The sequence below is a fragment of the Dicentrarchus labrax genome, unplaced genomic scaffold (assembly GCF_905237075.1).
Source record: "Dicentrarchus labrax unplaced genomic scaffold, dlabrax2021, whole genome shotgun sequence".
NCBI lineage: Eukaryota > Metazoa > Chordata > Actinopteri > Moronidae > Dicentrarchus > Dicentrarchus labrax.
In genome coordinates this window covers 33,429,129-33,453,103 of record NW_026136719.1, presented here as the reverse complement: position 1 = coordinate 33,453,103, position 23,975 = coordinate 33,429,129, and the positions used below count along the sequence as shown (strand labels likewise).

At 41.2% G+C, this 23,975-nt stretch overlaps 1 protein-coding gene across 4 annotated transcripts in view; it reads left to right on the top strand.

The window, feature by feature from the left end:
• efl1 (elongation factor like GTPase 1) overlaps nt 1-23,042 on the top strand; it is a 91,421-nt gene extending 68,379 nt beyond the window's left edge. For all 4 annotated transcript variants that reach the window (XM_051379982.1, XM_051379983.1, XM_051379981.1 and 1 more), the window contains exons 18-23: nt 7,754-7,883; nt 8,161-8,287; nt 9,560-9,764; nt 11,000-11,523; nt 14,214-14,398; nt 22,552-23,042. In XM_051379982.1, the coding sequence (XP_051235942.1) occupies nt 7,754-7,883; nt 8,161-8,287; nt 9,560-9,764; nt 11,000-11,523; nt 14,214-14,398; nt 22,552-22,740 (1,360 nt within the window). In that variant the 3' untranslated portion in view covers nt 22,741-23,042. The remainder of the gene's footprint in view (nt 1-7,753; nt 7,884-8,160; nt 8,288-9,559; nt 9,765-10,999; nt 11,524-14,213; nt 14,399-22,551) is intronic.
• Nucleotides 23,043-23,975: the final 933 nt, after the last annotated feature.

The following is a 23,975-nucleotide window of genomic DNA, read 5'->3' as shown; positions in this document are numbered from 1 at the left end:
ATATGAATGATTCTGAATAAGGGAATGGACGAAGAATCGGACTAGACAATAAGTGATGTCACTTAATAAGACAAATTGATATTGGCATTTGTATCAATAAAATCGTATTAATTTCCATCCCTACATGTAGTACACATGGAAAAAAAGAAATAGCATTGTTCTTACTGCTGTGTAGAGCTAGGTAGTCTTAGAATTATAAGAATGACGAGGTAAAAAAGGGGAATAAGACCATTCATAACATTACTCTGTTTGAGTGCTTAGCTTACATCAGGGGTGTTCAACTGCTTCTATATCCTACACATCAGTCCTTTAATGGGGCAGTTTAGTGGTGGGATTTGTCTGGAGTGAAATGTACTAACACTCCAAAACATTTTCTAAGCCTACAGTTAAACTGAATAGATAACTATTACTGATCGATAATCATCTATCATATATTTATAGAGGTATAAACGTATGCAGTGAGAGTCAGTATACATATATAGAAGACTAGGAAGAGATGGAATGATTAAAAGATACTGCCAGTCCAGTTGCCATCACATGTTATCGACTCAGTGATCAAAAATGTCATGTTAATGATCACTGTCTGTGCACACCCCTCTTTGTGAGACGTTATGTCAAATTACAGCTGAAATTGATGGTGTGTGCTGTTTTGAGGCTGTACTGAAAGATGTTCATAATATTTTGACCTACTCTACATATATAGGAGCAAAAACTTGTCTAACACAATTGAACACACTAAAGCTTCCAAAATGACCACAGTGTTAAATCAACATCTTTCTAAAAAGAAATCACAAAAGTTGGATTTAGTAGGGGACGGCTGTATTGGATTTCTTTACAATACATAGGGGGGTTATGTTTTTGGTCACTCAGTGACAGATGAAGATAGCATACAAATACAAATAATTTATTGATAATTGTTATTCCTACAGTTAGTTGGTTCTTTTGGCTGTCTGAGGCACGATTTGGCAGTAAACCTCTGTCTGTCATGTCAGTGTTAGTAAAATGGATGAGGATTCCACTCTGCGGCCTGTTGCACTGTATTCATGGGATTTCAGCTGAAGAAAGGAGGCCATGTGTAATGCTGCTGCTATGTTTAGAGCCAGGCCAGACAGCTCTGGACAGAGATGGCAAAGCAGGACAGGGGCTGGCCTACTGGCTCCCTACTTAGCTCTCAGGGTGACTTCCTTATTGGCTGGGTGGCTGGCTTCATGGCTCGCCAGATGACTAGATCACTGGCTTGTTTGGTTTGTTGACCCATTTGATAGCCCATTAGATGTTTTGTCAGCTAGTCGACTGGCTCATAAACTGGTTGCTCAGCTAGCCGATCGTGTTGGCTAGCTCATTGGCTGGTTAGGTGGCTGGTTGGCATGTCGGATGGCAGTCTGAGCCCTTTGTGACATCGCTGGCAAGCAGCCTGACCTGCAGTGTGTCACACTCAGAATAAGGTCAGCGCTACACAGCCACTCGAGTAAGCACGAGACTGTGACATCACAGCTCCAGCACTCTGAGGGGATTATCTCTCTCTCCCTCTCTCTCTCTCTCTCTCTCTCTCTCTCTCTCTCTCTCTCTCTCTCTCTCTCTCTCTGTCCTCAGAACTGGGTCAGGTGCCAAGTATTCAGATGCTGTCCAAAGTCCAAAGCAGGTCTTCTAACTCTCTTCCTAGCCTTCTCTGTCACCGTGTTTATAATAAACTGCAGACTGCTGCATATTTGTGGGTGCTCTCTGTGGTTCACACGGTTTATACACATTAGAAACAGGTTCACTTGTTTCCATCATTCCTTGGAAAATACCTCACTACTGATAGACCAATATTAAAAACACTCACACTGGCGTTCCAAAGAATTGCCTGCCACAAAACCTTGATTCAATCAGATGGCTGCTTTGTATTATTATTATTTATGTTAAGTGTTTGCAAAAGAAGTCCTGTTTTTTATACATGGAGAACAAACTCAACCAGTTCAACCAGACTGACAACTGAAAGCAACAGTTCAATATGAATACAAGAAACATAAGACATCAGCAGTCATTGGTAACTGGAAGCTTAGCATCAAAATCTGTGCAGATTGTACAGGTTCCTGTTTCACTGTCAGTGGACAATAGTGTCTCTAATAAGCTGGAATTGACACATATTGCTTTAGCAAAGCTATTCTTTAAACTTCCGAAGAGAGGCTCATTGATGCTTTTCTGGACTGGAAAACTAATTCAAATTTAAAGGGTATTCGGGGTGAAAAATGATTACAACAGTATTCTGTCTTTTGGGGCCAAATGTATCATATAATAGCCATTATTGAAGGAAAGTAGAAAAACAAAAGAAATCACAGGTGATAACACACTTTAACATGTAGAACCAGTTGCTACTCAGAACCATGTTTCTGCTGGCATCCCTACCCTGAAGCTATTGTAAAAAGGCTCTACATATTATATTAGGCACAATTATTGGTGAAATTCCATTGTCCGAACAATCACAATTTAATTTTAATAATACAATTAATAATATATTGGCCGCCGATATATTATAAATCCCTAAAGCTTTATATTACCATACTTATCCTGTGGATGGGCTCTGGACATGCTTTCTGGAGTGTACAGCGTTGGATACCATTTGGATATTTACATGGATCTACAATAAAGCTGCGTTAACATAATGATTTGGCCACTCAGAGGCTGTGGAACAAGCTGTAAATACAACATTTGACATAGAGACACAGACACAGATTACATTTGGCTTGGTGTTTGGACAGGTAGTGGACAGTGGCTTCATCCGAGCTACTTGCCCGATAGAACAGAGTTAAAAGGGCCAGGAAACAAAAACAGTGGGCTAAAATACGCCCAAACTACAGAGTTGGTGATGATTCATGTGGATTCATCACTGTTAGGTTCTTTTCCACCAACAGGGAACCAGTTCCATTGCGGTTTGTGCACCTAGTTTTGAAGCGCTCTGAAAATTTCAAACAAACATTTTTTTTAGAACTAGAAAAATTAGTTCTCAACTGGAACCAGAAAATAGCAGGTTTTCCATGGGAAAAGTGGGTGTGTCATATTCTACAGGTTGTAACGCATTGTGCAGCGCCCTCTGTTGATGGTTCTGTCAAAACTGGTGGAAACGTGGGTTGGTTTGCTAGCTAGCACCAAAGTTCCAAGAATCTTGAATGGAACTGGTTCAATCAGAGCTAATTTGTTGGAAAAGCACAATTTGTTTTACATTGCATTTACAAATTTGATAAAACTTAAAAGAAACATGCACACACTTTTTCTGAGCTCTACAGGCTCTATGCAGTAGTATTCAGGTACCATTCCCTTGTATTACCTGTTGAAACAGGATGATGGGAGAGAACAAAGAGGCAAAAGGGGAAGATTTATCCTAATATTACCTGTTGCTTGTACATCTATACCTGTCTATACCTGCATTTGCATAGACAGGGGGCACATTCTAAAGGTAAAATGGCTACATGCATCCTCATGGAACCTAATAGTGTTTTTGATTCATTTCAAATCACCATGATGGTCAGACAGGGAGAGACAGGGACAGTGAGTGACTGGGATTACCTGTCTTCTGTCCTGTTTTCTGTTTTTTCCAATGCTAGATTAGTTGATCATGTATTAGTCTATGTGTGTTCGTAATGCTGTCTCAGCCCCGTGTCTGCGCCACCTTAACACAAATATAAACACAGACTTCTTTTTAGAAAAGACCCAGTGACCCCTGGGTCAGCCAAGAAGCTTCTGTGTTGTTCAGTAAAGCTTATAATGCAGACAGACGGCCTAATCAGTGTGGATGTTCCATCTTGTGTAGAAAGCCAACATGCGTTTTTGTCGTGACAGTATAAACCTAAATCACACTGACCTCAAACAATGTAGTTGTTTATTTTTGGGCAAGTTAATATTGATCCAATTTTAAAAATGTGCTAGATTAAATTTCTGCCAATATGTTTGGATTGAAAGGACAAAGCTGGTGATATTTTATATTTATTATCCTACTAAAGGCGTACTTCTTTAAAAACACATCACAAATATATCATTGTTTTATAAAAGGCTGTTTTTTTCTAACACTGTGGTTTTTAGTAATCATTTATCAAACAAGAGAAAATAGTACATTTGTTGGGGACTATTTTTAGCAGCGGATTAATCCACATGTGGTGCTCTAGTCCAGTGAGTATTTTTGGCAGCAAAACAGTGTGTTTGGGATTGACTTAAATAAACTAGAGTAAGTGTTTTGCCAAGTGCTTGCTTATGGTGGAAACTGTTGGGTCTCTGATTATATAAGGAGTTCGGTCTAGACCTGCTCTATTTGAAAAGTGTCCTGAGATAACATTTGTTATGAAGTTGCGCTATACAAATAAAACTGAATTGCATGTGTTCTTATAGCTGCAGTAAGTAACTTTTATAAAAATAACAATTTGTCATATTTTCTGAAACTTTCACTATATCCTGAAAGTAGTACATGAGACAGATAATTTCTGAAACAGTCACATTCCTCTGGCTCCTCGAAGCGCTCCTAATGGCATGGGAATGAGACTTAACAATTAACTGACTCTGCACCCGGCACAAATCTAAAATGGGTTGGTCTGAAGTAGCTACATTAGTTATAGGTGTGGTTTGGGCGTAACGTGCAATAAACCAATCAGAGCGTCATCTCACATTCCCTTTAAAAGCAGGCGCGCTTGTTCCATGGCGGACTGCTATTATAACGGCGGATTTGCCAGGCGTATGCCAGGAGCGGTTCACAGCCGAGGAGACCGACGGTCTCGTCAGGGCCGTAAAAAGTAAAGTATTAATGCCCATCTTGACCGGGTGGCGATGTTGCTGCTGCCTCTCAGGCTCATCCCCTCAAGTCTGCGCTTGTATAATTCCTATTTTACACTCGACGCACATTGGAATTTTCCCTCCACCGATGCACGTCCTTAAATTAGGGAATGAACTTGCGCTCCGGGGGGCGGTTCAGCGAAAAGAGGAGGCGTGTTCCGGCGCAAACGTTCCCTGGTGCTATTTTGCTGTTTCAGAAAACAATTCCGCCACAGACCAGGAAAAACCTAGTCTAAAGTCAGTGGCGCTTATTCAGATGCTATTTTAAGGGCGCAGACTTGAGGGGATGCGCCTGAGAGGCAGCAGCAACATCGCCACCCGGTCAAGACGGGCATTAATACTTTGCCGCATCCCGGACAGCTCCCGCTCCAGCATGTCAAACCCGGTTTGCTGCAGGAACGGGTGGTCCTCCGGCGTGTAGTGGGTCTGGATCCTCTGCACCTTGGTGTTTGCGCTGCTCCCTCCTCAGCTGGCCCTTGCACACTGCTCGGCCCGTGTGCACTGCTCCCAAGGCCAGGGTCTTCTTCCTGGAAGCTGCGTTACATTGTTTGGATTTATTGTATGGCTGTGTTACATTTATTTCATGTCAATAATGCCACTTCTCTGTATTTTACGGCCCTGACGAGAACGTTGGTCTCCTCGGCTGTGAACCGCTCCTGGCGTGCGCCTGGCAAATCCGCCGTTATAATAGCAATCCGCCATGGAACAAGCGCGCCTGCTTTTAAAGGGAATGTGAGATGACGCTCTGATTGGTTTATTGCACGTTACGCCCAAACCACACCTATGACTAATGTAGCTACTTCAGACCAACCCATTTTAGATTTGCGCCGGGCGCAAGAGTCATTTATCCCGCCGGCATAATAGCAACAGCGCCGAGATCCGCCCACAAAGCTACTTGCGTTTAGCGTTTGATACTTGTGTTTCAGATCGGCAAGATAGGGCCCCTAGAGTCACCCAGCTTTTGGCTTTTTTGCTTGAAAAATAATTCAAATGATTAAGCAATTCTTTAAATTGTTCTAGATTAACTTTCTCTCAAATGGTTAATGATTTCAGATCTACATTTGTCCAATTAAAAAAAAAAAAAAAAATACTAACAGCTGATATAATGGTTTGGCCACTGCTGAAGCCTGTGTGCACTGTGTCTGTGAATGGATTGAACAGTCCACAGTGGCAGAGCGCTCCACTACAGTGTGTTATTGTTATATTAATATTTACAGCGTCCCACAGGGATATATCCAACGTTGCTCTGTGTTGTTCATAAGCCTTGACTCCTCCAAGATAGATTTAAAGCAGAGACATAGCAAGGACATGAATCAGGAGAGGCAAAATAAATTGACTTTGGCTCAGTATAGCCTTCAGCACTTTAATGTCTTCTTTTATTTGGGATATAAAAAAGACAAGTTTTCTCATATATCTGTAATGGTGTCTTGTTACCTGTGTGAAGGAGGTTTTGTGTTGGCCCCATTAGTCTTTCTGTCAGCAGGATATCTCAGAAACAACTGACAATTGTGAGAATATTTACTACACAGATAAGTCTTTGGGCAATTTTACTCCTAACTATGACTTAGTTCAGATATAAATTTGACTTCAAATCCTAGAAGTATGTTTCCCAGAAATGTCTTCATCATTCTCTTGTAGTTTGTCCCTAGTTAGGTCTTGTTGCCAAAACCAGCAATAGAGTTCACTGCAGTGTTAGCTGTAGAGTCTGTAGATAAGTACTTAAAAGGGAATATGAGCATTTTCTTATTGCTGACGGATCAAGTTTGTCAGTTCTCACTTGCTGTTTTGCTTTCTTGATGGCCTTTCATAATTGCTTTAGAGGTCCAGTGTGTAACATTTAGGAGGATCAATTGTCAGAAATGGAATATAATATTCATAGGTATGTTTTCATTAGTGTATAATCACCTGGATATAAGAATGATTGTGTTTTTGTTCCCTTAGAATGAGCTGTTTGTATCTACAGAGGGAGTGGGTCTAATCTGACTGCACCGGGTGGTATGTTACACAGAACCATCTGGGAAGTAATTATTGGAAACTGTATGGAAAAGGCACTTTCAAAAAATACACGGCAAGTAATTGGATGAACCATCTGTCTTTCACCGTGAACTTCAACCAATCAGATCAACAAACCATATAACACAGTCACTTACTGAAGCCAGTCGGGAGAAGAGAGAAATCCTCTTTCCCATGGAGAAAAGCCTTCGGTGTATATATATTCATGGGATGTCCAGAGGGTGGCATGGAGACTTTAAGGGGTGGCAGAAATATCTGCTGATTTAATCACAAACAATCATAAAAATCAATATTAGCTTGGAAAAGCCCCCAAATGAAGAGATTTGAACTCAAAAACATTATTGTGTGAATAGAAATATCTAATGGTGGCAGTAGAAATCAGTACATTGTTTTATTTCCAAATCTTCAGACATTTATACAAATGTAAAATGTGGCCAAACATTAATTTCTGTTCAAAAACATTATTTTTAGAGTTAGTCCAAATTAAAGTGTTAAATTGGACAGCAAACTGGGGTGGCAGCACAGGTGACCTGGCATATCACCCTACATCCATTCCTGTTCTCGCCTGATGATTCTGCGATCTAATGACTGCAGTTGCCTTGCAAGGTTAGAGGTCCTCTTCTACAGAGTCTGCCATGATGAACCACCGTGCTGTAGATGGGGCCTTTCACGTTTTTCACACATTTCGTGGCCACTGTAGTTTCTCCTACAAGCTTAGAAGGCTGAGCTCTATTCAAATGGTTACAATCTGCAACTTCATTAGATGCCACTAAATCCTACATCCTTTAACTCTTTTCCCAGGTTTTGTTTTATCATTTTAGGTCTTTATTAGTTACTTATGTTCTTATATAAATGTAATGTGGGTGAATATGCACAATGGGGATCACATTATCTGTCATTAGTAACAGGATTTTCACTTCTTCTTCTCGTCTTTTTAAAGGTTTGCTAAAATTGAGATCAGCGCATCCAAGCCCATTATTCCATTCAGAGAAACAGTGGTTCGTCCTCCAAAAGTGGACATGGTGAATGAAGACCTGGGCAAGCAACAGAAAGTAGCCATCATTCACCAGGTGAGGCAACCATACAGTCACTGAACTGTTGTGAATATGACCAGTTCATGAAAGCTTCTATTTTTGCTGTTGCCAGCACTTTGTGTCTAGGTTTTTGCTGGGAAATTGCACACAGGAGATGATGTCTTTTACAGAACTGTGTGTTCAAACAACTTGTTTTACATTACCAGGGCAGAAAAAATTGAGCCATTAGAAGGAACAGTGGCCCAAGGAGCAGATTTGTTGGATTTGCTTAACACAGCCCTCACCATGTCTGTGTGAATATATGTGTTGGTAGGTGAAAGAAGAGGTCACTCAGGGCCGTTCGTCTGACACCCTGCATGTGGATCCCAGTGGTCTTGTCACTGTCACCATTCCCAACAGAATGGCCACTGTGAGCGTCCGAGCAATTCCCCTACCAGAGGGTAAGACCTGGACACACATCAAGCAGGCTAACACAGTTTTTTACACAAAGAGATAGAGTTGAAACCCTGTCTATTTCCACACCTCCACTCACTGAGGGATGGAGATTGATTTACTGTTATCAGTACCACGATCGATTCTGCTTATTGGTTCGAATCTTTGTTGGTTCCCTTGCTGATTCCTGATCAATTTCCTGTGTGGAAAAAAACTAGACCTTTACATGTTTTCAGCATCAGCGCAACTGTTTTATTATCTCTGAGTCTGCACACAGTGAAGAACAAGAGAGGATTTTTCTATTATTATGTTATATTTGATGTTTGAGTCTTTTTGAAAACAATTGTAGACAATTGTCTTTTTTGGAAAGTGACGTCAATTGTCAAATGACCGCCGAAAAGTTCATTGATACTTAACTACCCAGCATCAGTGATATTGGTGAGGTGAGGTGGCTGCGCAGAGCCTAAACAATACTAAAAGACAGCACCCACCCCAGCCACAGCCTGTTCTCCCTTGCTGCATTCTGGGAAGAGATATAGAAGCTTCTGCTGGCATACCACCAGACTTAAAGACAGCTCCTTCCCTCTTCATCATTCAAATGAGTTTTTTTTTTTTTTTTTTATGACTCGTTAATCAATTTTTATGTTGTTATTAAAAGTAGCATTAAGGGAACTATATCTAAAATTCATCATGACAATAAAATAACCTTGAATCCTTGAACCATGAAATGTAGCCCCACCATGAATGTGTATGACTGAGTTAGTTTCTGTTTGATGGGCTTTGCCATCACTGAGTGAATGTGTGTGAAAGGGTGAATGTGGCACGTAGTGTAAAAGCGCTTTGAGTGGTCGGAAGACTAGAAAGGTGCTATACAAGTACAGGTCCATTTACCATTTACCATTCATCTCTTCCTGCTGAAACAAACATGCAATGCATATCAGCATAAAGGTGCATGCATTGGACATTTAGTTCATGTTTTTTCATTAAACCAGTCAATAACCTGTGATATTCAGCTGTCTGTTTTTCTGCCTGTGGAATAAACCTCCACTCTGATGGCATACACTTTACTGTGACTGCACCTAAACCCTGCTTGGTTTTATTCCAACAAATCAGGGAGTGATGGATATCTTGGGATCCCAATGACAGCAGTTAACTGTGTGTTTGAATAGAAAACCAGTGTGTCAAAACCTTACTAGATGATAGAAACTATAATGAACACTGAAACTAGAATCATGAAGTGTCTCATAACTTCATTTCACTGTTCCATGAAACTATGTCAGAGGTGACTCACCTGTTGGAGAGAAGCACAGAGCTGATTCGGAGTCTGGAGCAGGTAAACATGTCCCTGAGGGAGGGGAAGACTGTGGATGTCAGCCTCAGGACCATGGAGGCCATCGCTGGACTCAAGGCCCAGCTGGAGAACCTGCTGCAGGGGAGGAAGTGGAGGAACGCTGTGGAGCGTATCTGGGCCTTTGGGCCTCGCAGGTTTGTTTCACATGGACTGTAACTCCTCCAGGATACATTTATAGCAGAGACACAGCAAGGACATGAATCAGGAGAGGTTAAATATATTCAGTTTGGCCTTGTAGATCTGACATAGACTGTAGTGCTGGATATTCCCCAGCTTTTAAGAATCAAACATGATCAATTAGCTGAAAAAAAGAAAGCATGACTATCCAGTTCTCTGCCTCAATAAATAAATGAGAATTAGCTTAGTGCTAGTGTAATGTTTAATATGAATGGTGACGAACACACAGAGAATCATCCCCAACGCTGTTCTTCCCCTCAGCTCTAAGGAGCATTTTAGTCTCTTTCCACTCAGGTTTTTGGTTTTATGGCCCCCAACTTCACTGTTTTGATTCAGTGTCACAGTTCTCATCATCCTTCCAGCCACAGGGTTAAAATAAACCTACTGTACACTAGCTGCCCAGCACCAAGCAGCAAACTGAGAGTGGCTGGTGAACATAGAGCCTTTTCTCAGGAGCTGGTGGAGGCTAAAACGGAGCTAAAAGGAGAGTGAATATTGGAATATTCATCAGGTGGACATAAACATGACTCCAAATGAATGTTATTGTTGCTTTGTGTCTGCTTGATATTTATATAATAAATTGTGTGCTATCGTGTATGTCATTGTTGTCTCCACGTAGCCAAAAAATCTTGAATGAATGCAGCTTTTAAATGTACAATATATATTTTTTGTCGCTAGGGGATCTCTCACATCAAAACAAAATCAAAGACAATGTCTGATGACATGTTGAAGTAGCTTCTCCTGGTTAGGATTCCTTCAGTGTTCATGGTTCAGGAGGTTTCTACCGGGAGCCCAATGATCCACAGAGGTCTCCTCCTGTCCAACACAAACAGACCCGCTGATTAAAACCACTAAACACACTGAATAAAGCAGTTCCACCTTAACAATCACTGCTTCTCCCACACTGTTGGACAGACAGCAGACAGACATCGGGTACAAATCTAGAGTTAAACAGCACCAAGATCTAAACAGTGGATGGTAACAATGTGGCTTCAGACTGGATAAACAGTCAATGTATGACAGCTTCTGGCAGACAACCACAACGCTGAGGCAGGTACAAAGGGGATATGACGCCGCTGACAGGAGGCCAGTGAAACGCCGCGTTGTCTGAATAAAATGACAGATTTCTCTGAGATTGAATAAATGGGTACAAATTCTCAGTTACTCACCATGTTACTGTTGTTGTTTTCAGGTATGGTCCCAACTTTTTGCTGAACAGCGTGGAGGGCTACCAGCGGCTCTCAGTGTGGCACTGTCTGGGTAGGGGCGACAAAGCTGGCGAGGCTGGAGCCGCTGTTATACGAGACTTTGATAACAGCATCGTCAGCGGCTTCCAGCTAGCAACTTTGTCGGGACCCATGTGTGAGGAGCCCCTGATGGGAGTTTGCTTTTCTGTGGAGAGGTGGGACGTCCAATCTTCAGCCGTGCCACAGCACCAAGACTCCTTAGAGGAGAACTCTATATCGCATGAGGCTTTAGCCAACAGCAGAGTGGAAGGAAGTACTAAGACATCTTCAGAGGTGGAGGGCACAGTGGCAGGGCAGAGCCAGGCCAGGCGCAGGCCAGAGGCTGCCTCTGCAGACTGCTACAGGCCAGTTTCCGGCCAGCTTATCGCTGCCATGAAGGAGGCCTGCCGCCGCGCCTTCCAGGCTCAACCCCAGAGGCTCATGGCTGCCATGTATACATGCGAGATCATGGCCACCGCTGAGGTGCTGGGTAAGAGAGCAGTGTCAACCAACTTATGCCACACAAAGACAATATTTTAGGCCTGAGATTTCTGCCTCCACCTTAGTATATTGAAGTAAAGTCAAGTGAAGTCAACAGCAACTTGTCCTTCCAGTGTAACAGTTTCTGTGAAGCATCCACAGAACACACTTTGGTAGAAAGTAATTCCCATGAGAACTGTTCAGAGTGAGGTGTGTGGACTACCTACAGGGAAAAGTTTGTGGAAAGTCCCATTCACCTTCATTGTATTGAGGTGGAGTCAGAAATCTCAAAACCTGGACAAATAAAACCTTCCATTATGTAGCACATGATTTAAACTGAATAAACTGATGGGTTTCAGTATGTATGTAATATTGGCTTTTGGTGGGGCTTTAGTTTGTTCCATTAGTACAGAAACAACAAAAAGAAGTTGATCTCTTCTGATGTCTTCTGAAGAATGTGGTCTTGCTGCACAGATGTCACTCACAGTGCTATTGTAAGAACACAGTGTGTCAGCAGGTTCAATGAGCTGTATCTCTCCAGTGTAGTTTTCCACATGCTTAGACCATACTAATATAATATATGGGTGACCTCTGATGAAAGAATCCCACCGAATTACATTCTTAATACATAAATAAATTGTAGAGTCATGTTATCCATGACTGTGCCCCCCCATACACACTCGACCCTCACAGTCTGTGATTTCAGCATGAGAACAACAGAGTTAAGTATTGATTAATGCTCCACAACACTCCCTAAATTGTTGTCCTCTGAAAGTCATTAAGATGAAAATGAGGCTTGAAATGCCATTTGACATGTTGGTAAACAATATCTGCGGGCTTGTTAGTAGCCACAGCAAGCTCGTTACACAAACAATGCTTTGTCAGCTGAATCAGAGCAGGCCGATTAAGTGAGGCGTTACCTGAAAAATATCCATTAAATCCTGATTTTTGGTTCCATCTGGCTGTTTGAGAAGCACCAAGTGTCCAATTAGGTTATGTGCTTTACTGGCCTATGTAGATTTCTGCCATTAGTCTGGATTCATGAGAGATCCATTGTCAAATGGCCCATTCATCTATGATCTCTTAGATGTAAGTCTCTCATGTCTGTGTAAATAACTGAAAAGTTTCTGTCTGACATGTAACACTAGGCTAATGTTGGCCTATAATTAGTATTAATGCATCTTTGGTTACATACACTATAGACCACTGAGTGCATTGATTTACTATAGTTTACCTATTATTATGTGATTGCATGTTGTGCAATTAGACGTCTCTCCCACTCAGTCAGTATCCAGGTCGATAGAATTCATCGATAGGTGCTTTAGATCACACGTGACTAGTTTAATGAATATAATAGTGTGGTTGTCTATTGTCGGTGTTTACAGTGGGGTTGGATTACACACTTCCACTGAATAATTGTTCACACATGCAGAAGCCTGTTTCTGTTATCACCCATCAGTGTGTGGACTCTTTTGTATGTATGTGTGGAAGTGTGAACCTTGTCTCGCTCATCGTCATCAGTCTGATTATGTGTTATTCTGTGTGTGTGTGTGTGTGTCTAGTATATATGATAAAGCTCCAGTGTGTAGTATTCAGGAGGATCTATTGTCACAAATGGAATATAATATTCATAGGTATGTTTTCATTACCTGAATATAGGTATTCCTATATTCCTATATGTTTCCGTTACCTTAGAATGAGACAAGGGAGCAGAGACCACCATGTTTCTACAGTAGCCCAGAGCAGACAAACCAAACAATAGCTCTAGATAGGGCTACCATAGTTTCTTCTTCGTGCTTGCAACGGAGGGGTGAGGCGAGTTGGTTGCAGTGTGCAACTACACCATTAGATGCCACTAAATCGTGCACACTGGTCCTCAAGTGAGAATCATTGTGTTAACTTTAGGCTACTGCAAGCCTTAGCACTCAATTCGTTTTTTTTGCTGTTTATCTGTTCACATAACTTTTTAAATGTGGCCCGTATCAGATTCCAGTATGAACAGGTCACGGTCCTGAAGTGACCCACATAATGAATGTTGATTTAGAGTGACCACTTCTCTTTGGTCCACTTTCATATGTCATATTGAAAATATCAGTTTCCATGTGATTTGTGCTGTTCATACTGTCATGGAAAAAAATCTGATCCGAGTTATTTGTGTCCGTTTGGCCTACAGTCGCAAACCTTGTGTAAGGTATTACTAAAGAGCAAATTACACACATGCATAGGTGTGACATTTTTTGTGATGTAAATTTTGAAACATTACACAGACACTCAATGTAGTATGTATAGAACTGCATCTACCGTCCGTCCACACTGCTGTCCATGCCAGTGCTCTTTTCAAGTTATATTAGGGTTAAGGACAGGTTCACATTTTTCAAGTCTGTCATAATTTAATACTCGCATGCCATATGTATTGAAAGAGTTTGTAATCATTCCTCTGTTACATAGTTTGTCCACCAGAGACACTCACCAGTTGATTTCTCAGCTGTAAAATGTTTGTTTTAAAAAATGACTGTCAGTCAATAGTTAATAATAATAAAATTATAATAAAATTATTATCGAATCACAATTGATCGGGCTATAGTTCGAACCTTAGTCCAGTTTATTAAAATGTCCTCACCTGCTCTTCCAGGGAATCTGATCATGTGTTCTGCTCTGTATAATGGGTGTGTCCTGACCCTGTGTCTCTTCCTGCACCAGGCCGAGTATACGGCGTACTGGGGAAGCGAGAGGGTCGTGTCCTCCATGAAGAAATGAAGGAAGGGACAGACATGTTCATTATCAAGGCTGTTCTGCCCGTGGCCGAGAGCTTCGGATTTGCTGACGAGATCCGCAAGAGGACCAGCGGATTGGCCAGTCCACAGCTGGTCTTCAGCCACTGGGAGGTGATTATTTTTTATCTTTTATATGCATATAGAAATAAAGCACTTAGTTTGTAGGAGTATTGCCCAATGCATGATTAAACAACTATACCACCAAACAGGTGCTAATGATCAACAACATATATAATGTAGGTTGACCAAAACCATTAACAGAAACTGGGTGAGGGAGAGCCATACTAAAAAAGTCAGTTTACTGAAGACGAAAACTAAAAATTCTTACACCATGGCAAGAGTGGGCCTAGCAACCAGACAAAAGGTGGTCATCCTGCATCAGCAAGGTCTCTGAATGGCAGAAATTGTGAGGCAGACAGATGTTTCCACATGTGCTGTCCAAGCTCTTCTGCAGAAGAACCAAACAAGGTTGAGGACCAAAAGCGCAGCGGTCAGCCAAGATAGCTGAGTTCAGCAGATGAAAGACACATCAAGCTAACTTCCCTTCACAATGGAAAGAGGTCCAGCAGCACCATCAGCTCAGAAATGGCCAAAACCAGTGAGACCCTGGTACACCCATCTATAGCCCAGAAGATGATTTTCAAAAGTGGAAGACTTAAAGCCCAAAACCTATTCCTCTGATGTGGGAACAAACCCAAACCACTCACCTTTGTGCGAAAACACAAGAACTGGGTTGCAGAAAAATGTCAGCTGGACTGATGAGTTAGAAGTATTCCCTGAAATATTCGGCTCTAACAGAACACAGTTTGTTCGCTGAAGAGCTGAAGAGCGCTACAAGATTGAGTTTCTACATGCAAAAGTAAAGCATGCAGGTTCCCTGCAGGTTTGGGGCTGCATTTCCTCAGTCCTGAGAAGTACAAACAGACTGATATCCATCATGCAATAGGCATCTGATCCGTCTCAAATTCATTCTGCAGCATGACGAGCCCAGACATACAGCCTGAGTCATAAGGAACTATCCCCAGTGAAAAAAGGAACAGATGGTATGGATCCCACAGAGCCTTGATCTCAACATCATCCAGGCAGCCTAAATCCACTGTGGAAGTCCTCCGAGATGCTTGGAACAACCTGACTGCCGTGTATCTTAAAAGCATAAAAACTGCACGTGTATCTAGGACAATTGATACTGATTAGATTTAGATTGCACTGAAACAGTCAAAAATGTCCTATGTCCTTTTCTAAGCACTTTTCCTTGATCTCAGTGGAAAACGAAAGATGTGAAGGAGAACTCCCAAGGACTTGTGAAAAGACAACCAAGGTGCTGAGAGAATCCAACTGCTAAGATAAAATGAATATACAAGCAGAGAGGTCGCCCGGTTAGCTCAGTCGGTAGAGCTGGCGACCCATGTACGGAGTTGCTGCAGCGGTCCAGGTTCAAATCTGACCTGCGCCCCTTTGCTGCGTGTCATCCCCTCTCTCTGTCTATCTACAGCTGGCACTCTCCAATAAAGCCAATTAAAGGCAAAAAAACCAAATATATATATATATATATATATATATATATATATATATATACAAGCAGAGAAAGTTAGGCCATTAAAATAATCGTTTTAAAATAAAAAATAAAAAGAATTGAACAAGGGGCCAGAGTTTCTTGGCATAGGTGCATTTTTTATAATTTTTTTTAAGTAGGGGAAATACATCTTTTAGTGCATTACACAATGGGGTGATTTAACGATACAACAGACATGTATATAGTATTTTGGTATGATTTATTATTTTGTTATTTGGTCATGCACTATACTTGTTCTTAAGATGACTCCTAATTGATAGATTTGAAATAGAATAAATCATTGCATAAAACAAGTGCTCTGTTGTTTCTGCATTAACATGGGTCTCCTGAGGTGAAACTAGAATGGTGCACGCTTTAAATGACGTTGCCCCAAGGAATTGTGAGACGGCGTATCTCCTTTCCTTTGATAGCCCAGTGTATCCTATCTTACTTAAAATTTTCCTGGTCATTTCACTCAGTTAGGAACCTTTCTGAGCAAAAAAAACACTATTTGAATGCAACCCTGATTTTTTATTTCTTTTTTTCCCCACAAACTGTCATTAATTAATGAATAAAAAAACTATTTATGTGACAAAACATCCTAACTATACAGTTTTGCTACTGTTTTGCTTGTTATATTATGTATATTATATAAAATTGTGTGAAAAGCAATACTTTCTGAATCCACTGTACATATAAATGCACGTGCACACACACACACACACACACACACACACACAGCTGGAGTGCGGCCGAGCTCGTTATGTGGGGCTTTAGGTCAATGAGGCTGTCTGGTTAATGAGATGGCTGCCTCGGGGGAGTTGGGATCAAAGCTGCGATAGACAACATGTGCGTTAGACCATTATACCTGCCACACACACACACACACACACACACACACACACACACGTCTCAATGTCCTGTGGGCCATATGCCAGTTGGGGTAATGGGTCAGGTTGTCTGTAAAGAAACAGCCACATGTAAGAATATTCTCACTGTGATTTGAATGTCTTAAATTTTTCATAGTGTTCATTTTAAATCCTGCTGGTGCTTTATTATTAAAGAGAAAGCACTGATGATGGTGGTAAAGGTAGAAAACTACCATAACAGAATACTATCAGACCGACTGCCACCTGCTTTATTGACATCATGTCAAGTTTGATTTATGACTTTGGTTTGGTTAAATAATAGGTAGTATGTTTACTAAAATCACCTACATGCATTTTTTATGGTTCATGTTGTAAAACATTATGTAATAACACCGCATTATGTAATACTCGACAAAATGTAATACATTGCACTTCATTGTGCAATAACACCCACATTCTGTAACAAACAGCCTGAATGTATATGCCTATGTAATACATTTCACCACGTTTTGTGTGATTTACATATTGAGGTGGGCATTGCACTTTTTTATAATGAAAATGTAATAATATGCTGCATTATGTAATAACCAACCAAAATAGATGTTTTTCCTAAATGAAACTTCCCAAATATTAAATTAAGCTCCTAAGACTTGTGATGCTGTCCTTTGCGTTGACTTTGATTCAGCATGTGTCGTTGTGAAGAAGTGAAATTTTCATTTGAAGTCACCATTAACTTGTGTTTTCCCCCACTATAACTGGTTGCTATGACAACACAGAGTGTGTTCTCATACAAAAAAGAATCAGCAAATGTTTACTAAATGTGTTGGGGAATTATTGGAGGAAAAGTAATCCACACATAGCTGAAGTTAAAACTATACTACATAGTGTTTTTTTTAAACAAGACGCAGTAGCACTCTGCAGTTGTAGAGTCCTTCAATGCAGCCTTTGTATGTGTATGTGAGAAAGAGCACTTGTGTGAAACCTCCAAATGTGGACAGAGTATATTTTAAGCCTTGCCATCCTCCATGTCTCTGCTCTCTGCTTGTCTCATGATCCCTGTTACCTCACACTCTGTATGAGACACTCCTCCATTCACTGTCACACTCACTCAGTTTGTGTGTGTGTGTGTTTTGGGTGTGTTTGTGTCCATCCTGCCAAATACACTAGTAGTTGGTGCCTTTTTCCAGGTTGTTTAAATATATGCGTATAAATAGACTAATTATCCAAATGCTCACTTCACAGCTCACACACACACACACACACACACACACACACACACACACACACACACACAATTTCACTCTTGGACACCATTCTTCTCTCCCGCAACATCACCTGTACTGCCCTCTCCTGGCTGCTGAAGTCATATCATAACATAGTTGTCCCAAGGTATCCCCCAGGGTTCAATGCTGGGTCCTCTCCTGTTCATCCTCTACGTGCTTCCTCTCTGTAACATTATCCATTGTCATGGTCTCCACTTACGCTACTACACTAATCATGTCCAACTCTACAAACTGTCTCACCGAAATGAAATTTTCCTCAAACTGTGTCAGATCTGATATGATCATCATTGGTTCCAAATCCCTCACCCAAACCACACACAACTTCTGCCTCACCACTCTGTCTCCCTCCCCACACATCCGCGACACCAATTCAAACCCCACACAAATATCATTAACGAAACATCCCTTTTTCACTAGAAAAAGATAGCTTGTCTCCACCCATCCTTTTTTGCTGCTCAACTTACAGTTGTGATTCTGTGTTGTGATTTGATTTCAGAATCAGAATCAGATTTAGAAAAGCTTTATTGATTCCTGGGGAAAATTAGTTTGTTACAGTTGCTCAGGGTGTTCACACAATGTTAAAGAATAGAAATACTAATTATAATACAATATTACAACAGAGTTTATACATTTAAAAATGCTAGCTTCACATTTTACTATGAAGAGTACTTTTTGAAAACAATGACATAATCCCTGTTGGGGGCTTTGTGGCAGTAAAACTAAAAGGGACATTTTCTGACCTAAAGGTCATTGTAAGAATACATTTACCAGTTAGCAAGAATATTAGCTCCCAACATCACCCTTGACTTAATCTAAATGTAGAAGGTTGTCTAAAACTGAAAAAAACAACATAATAAAAGCACATGTAGCTGCCATACAGTCTGTACAGCACCTATAGATCCTTTACATGTATTCCATGACCTTCTTGTCATCATTTCCAACCCCGCCATCTCGCAGCACCTCGCCTCACCACATCACTACCCCCAACCCCAGCCCACTGCACATTGTCTTGAGGCCATTGTCTTTGCCTCATTAAAAGTTGTCTGTCTGATTTCATTTATGCGCACCGATTTCTCACAAAGAGTTCATACTGAACCCCCCACGGTCCCCCCCAGCCCCCTCAGTTTAAAGACTCGTCTGCTGCTTAGTGCTGATGTCAACATTCCTACTGACAGCGATTTGATATGGCCAGGATATTGGATTAACATATGAATGAGCACAGAGGCAGAGAGAGCAGATTTTGAGCGCTGTATTGTTGTGTAACTGGAGGGTTGGTGTCTCCTGTTGGGACGTTTACATTAGATTTCCATCAGAATGGAGCTTTTGTTCGGCTGCAGACTGGAGAATTGTGTGAATAAGTCTTGTATTGATCAGCCGAAGCATCTGTCTGACAGTACCCTTGTCTCTCTGTGTGTGTGTGTGTGTAGAAATGTGTACTCTATATTATCGGCCTGCTAATATGCAGTCTGAAGGATGTCAACCTGCCGATATTTTCGCCTGATTTTAGCTTATCACAGATAAATACAGATAGATGCCAATTTAAAGGCACACCCTCCATTCTCCCACACTTATTTAACCATTCAATGACACAAAGCTCCACTCCACTAAATGTCTTGGAACACAATTCTTAAAAAAATACCAATATGTAGGATTCCAGTCAGGTCCCCCAGTCAAGCGGCAAAGCGGACCCATTAGCTGACTCTTACAGACAGGAAATTTCCAGTGAACAGCACGGCCAGACCAGGACCAAACAGCATGCATGGCCAATGGAGCCCAGTTTGACAACAGGGAATAAACTACTGAGGTGGTTTTCTTACCTGAGTATGGCTCCTAGCATCCCATGGCTGAGTCAGCTAGCGTTAGCTGCACGGCTAGCTGAGCTGACAAGCTAATGGTAGCTAATGTTACAGTTAGCTACTTTAGCTAGTCCATTAGGAAACTGTTCCATTGCACAGTAACGGCAGCTACAACGGAAACTGGGGCAGAGCATCTGGAGAACATGAGAGGGAAAACCAGAAAATATTTTCTACTTAAAATACGATTCACTTTCATCCAACTCACTGATAAAGTGGCCCAGCTCCCAGAACCATTCGCTCTGTGCTAATGAGCTCTCTGTTGCTGAAAGTCGAAGGTTGATTGGTGGATGTCATGATATTATTGGTTGAAATAGGTTGGTTCAAGTTTATGCAAGCACACATAACATTTTGCTCTACAGGAAGAAAAAATTACTGGATTTTGATTTAAGAATACAAAGAAATGTATTGGCATACATTGTTAAATAGGTGCAGAATATGACCGGGGTTGTGATCTTAAAGGATTAAAAATGTCATCTCCACATTAAGCCTCATCTTGCAAAGCTAATTATTAAGTTATTAAATCCCAAATGGGTGACAGTGGTGCAGTGGTTAGCACTGTAACCTTACACAACAGTTCCAGGTTTGAATCTGCCGGCCGGCTGGGACCTTTCGGTGTGAAGTTTACATGTTCTCCCCATGGGTTCCTTCCCACAGTCCAAAGACAATAAAGAGTAGATCAGTGAATTGATTCAGAATTCCATCCCTTATTAGTATTCTTGTACTGCATACACTGGCCTTTCAGTTATTTAAATTTCAACTATTTAGGTTTGTTGGTCAACGACAGTAAGACAGATTTTTCCTTAAATAGAGTTGAGCGTTGTCAACCTACAACTTCCAACAGCTAAAGAAGATACTTTACAATAACAGTTTGACAGTTTGAATTTGAACATTTCTGTTTTCCAGACGTTTCTTTTGGACATTGGTCGTTACACATACTACTTATTGTAACATTAATTCAGTCAGTCAGCCAAACACTTGGCTGTTGCAGGATCCCCCATCATTCCTCACCCCCGACTGGATCCCATTGTGCTCTAGCATATGCTGCTTACATGCGGTGTGTGTGTGTGTGTGTGTGTGTGTAAATGTGTGCGCGTGGTTGGAGTGTGTTGTCTCCTGTAATCCGCTCGTTGTTGTAGCTCACCCTCTGCCATCTGTCCCAGTGTAACCACTGCCAGGTGCAGGAGCACGCTGCCTCTGCTGCTACTGTAATTGTTCTAATGTGTGTGTGTGTGTGTGTGTGTGTGTGTGTGTGTGTGTGTGTGTGTGTGTGTGTGTCACACATCAGTTGGCAGCATTGAGAGCATTTGTCTGGACTTGGACTTGTGTCCTTTGGGACCAAGTGACACAGCTCTCTGTGTGTGTGTGTGTGTGTGTGTGTGTGTGTGTGTGTGTGTGTGTGTGTGTGTGTGTGTGTGTGTGTGTGTGTGTGTGTGTGTGTGTGTGTGTGTGTGTGTGTGTGTGTGTGTGTGTGTGTGAGAGAGAGAGAGAGAGAGAGAGAGATGTAGTCATTTCTTCAGTTGAACCAGTTTAGTAACAGATGGAGTCATGGTCTTTAGCATCTAGTCATGCCGATGAAACAGATTAATTAATCGATTAGTAGAAAATTAGTCTACAACCATTTTTATAATCAATTAATTATTTAAGTCACAAATCAAGTAAAATGCCGAACATTTGCTGCTTTCAGATGCTCCAATGTCAGGATTTGCTTCTATTCCATCATCTTTGATGATCTGATCATCTTTGGCTTTTGGACTGTTCCAACTAAAGTAGCAATTTGAACTCTGTGGGGCATTTTTCACTATTTTCTGATATTATAAAAACAATCAATGAATTGAATAAATAATCAGTTAGAGCTGCAACCATTAGACGATTAATCAAAAGAAAATTAGTTTCACAACTATTTTGATAATCATATCAACCATTTTGCATGCTGAAATGTCAAACCTTTTCTGATTCCACCTTAAATGTAAGCGGAGCCTTACATGGCAGTGCTTTTCTTTGTCATTAGTCATTTTAGATGGAGAGTCTTTGGGTTTTGGGAAGATGTCACTTTGGGCCCTGGGAAATTGTGCTGAGCATTTTTTACAATCTTTTGACATTTTATAGACCAACTGATTTAACTGTGAAAATGATCTGCAGATTAATAATCATTGGTAGCAATCCTATAATCAGTAAATCAGTCAGTAATGAAATTAGGTGTTGCTTTTCCAAACGTAAGATGATAAGATTGATAACCAGTCTTCTGTGCGTGTATCATAGAGCTGGGGTCAGGACATGGTTATCCTAGCTTAGCATAAAGACTGAAAACAAGGGGAAATGGCTAGCCTGGCTCAGTAATTTTATATCTTGTTTGTAGAAAAGTAACAAGACAAGACAAGCTAAATGCTAACCTGTTGATGCTAAGAAGGAATAGTGTCAGCGATCTTAGTTTACTGTGTTAGCTAAACATCTAAACTATCAAGCAAACGATCAAGTAGGTGTAGAGATATTTGGGATTTGGAAAGAAACCTGCTGGTGACGCTTGATAGGTCAGTGGATCACCAAAGTCATTATGATTCATCCGTCCGCAGCATGGGCCGATATTTGAACCACAGTTCATGTCAGTCTATCCCGTAACTGAGATTCAACATGATGGTGCTAGAGAGAGTCATATCCACTCACTCACCATCACATTTCTGTCCCCTCTGTCCTCTCGCTGTCCTAGGTCATCAGCAGTGACCCTCACTGGGTTCCCACCACCGAGGAAGAATACCTGCACTTCGGGGAGAAAGCCGACTCCGCCAACCAGGCCCTCAAATACATGAATGCTGTCCGCCGCCGCAAAGGCCTCTACGTGGAGGAGAAGATAGTGGAGCACGCAGAGAAGCAGAGAACACTCAGCAAGAACAAGTAGAAATAACATAAGACAGCACCAGTAGCTGCTCACATCCATCCATCCATCCATCCACCCAGGACTGCAGACACATGCTGAACACCACAACTGCACTCTTCCAACACTGACAGTCGCCATTATTTGCAGAAGGACAGATGTCGTTTCCAACCTCTATCGCAGCAGCAGTAGAACAGTTACAATCTTGCTGTTTATTCAACACTCAGTAATGACTGCTTGCATTATTTTCTTGTACAACAAATAAATTATTTGGGATTCTTAAATTAGTTGAGGTACATATTGAGAATAAAGTATGTATCACAAAATCTGTTATCTTTTTAGAAATCATATTGTTTTTGAAGGCACATATATGCTCACAAAGACAGCATGGGTCCCATTCAATGGTAAAGGATCAAGGAAATGTATTAGAAAAAGATCATTAAATTAGTATAAGCATAATCAGTGGAAACACAGAGCAGCCTCCTTTCGAACGCGGTCCGTCCATCGAGTGCTTGGTCTAGGATGTCTATGGAGCAGGTCTCTGTAAAGATGTGGGCACAACAGTCTCTGATTCCCCATTTTTTAGCAAGGCCAATGTAGTGACGGCTGTCCGTGGGGTCTTATTTAAAATTTGAAATCCATTATCAAAATCTTTTGTCCCTAAATATGATTTTGACAGGTCTTAAAAAGGCACTGGATTGACGCAGTTAACGTTACTTCTATGAAGTAGAATTTTTTTTCTCACTTTTAAATGTGTTTTGGAGGAAAATTTCCAGTACCACTTTTCCTAAAACTGTATTTATAATGATCTTAAAGGTGGCTGTGGCCCAGAGGCAGAGCGGGTCATCCAATTCAGTTCAATTCAGTTTTATTTGTATAGCACCAATTCATAACAGAAGTTATCTCAGGACACTTTTCAAATAGAGCAGGTCTAGACCAAACTCGTCCACTAATCGGAAGGTTGTTGGTTCGATCCCCGGCTCTTCCTGTCACATGTCGAAGTATCCTTGAGCAAGATACTGAACCCCAAATTGCTCCTGATGCTGTGCATCGGTGTGTGAATGTGTTAGTTTCTGTTTGATGGGCTTTGCCATCGCTGAGTGAAAGGGTGAATGTAGTCGGGAAACTGGAAAGGCGCTATACAAGTTCAGGTCCATTTACCATTAACATTTAAAACTATGTAAATACCCAATAAATGTATTTTGGACTGATACTGCAGCAACAGAGTATGTGCTGAAAGGTCAGGGGAGGTAAATGGT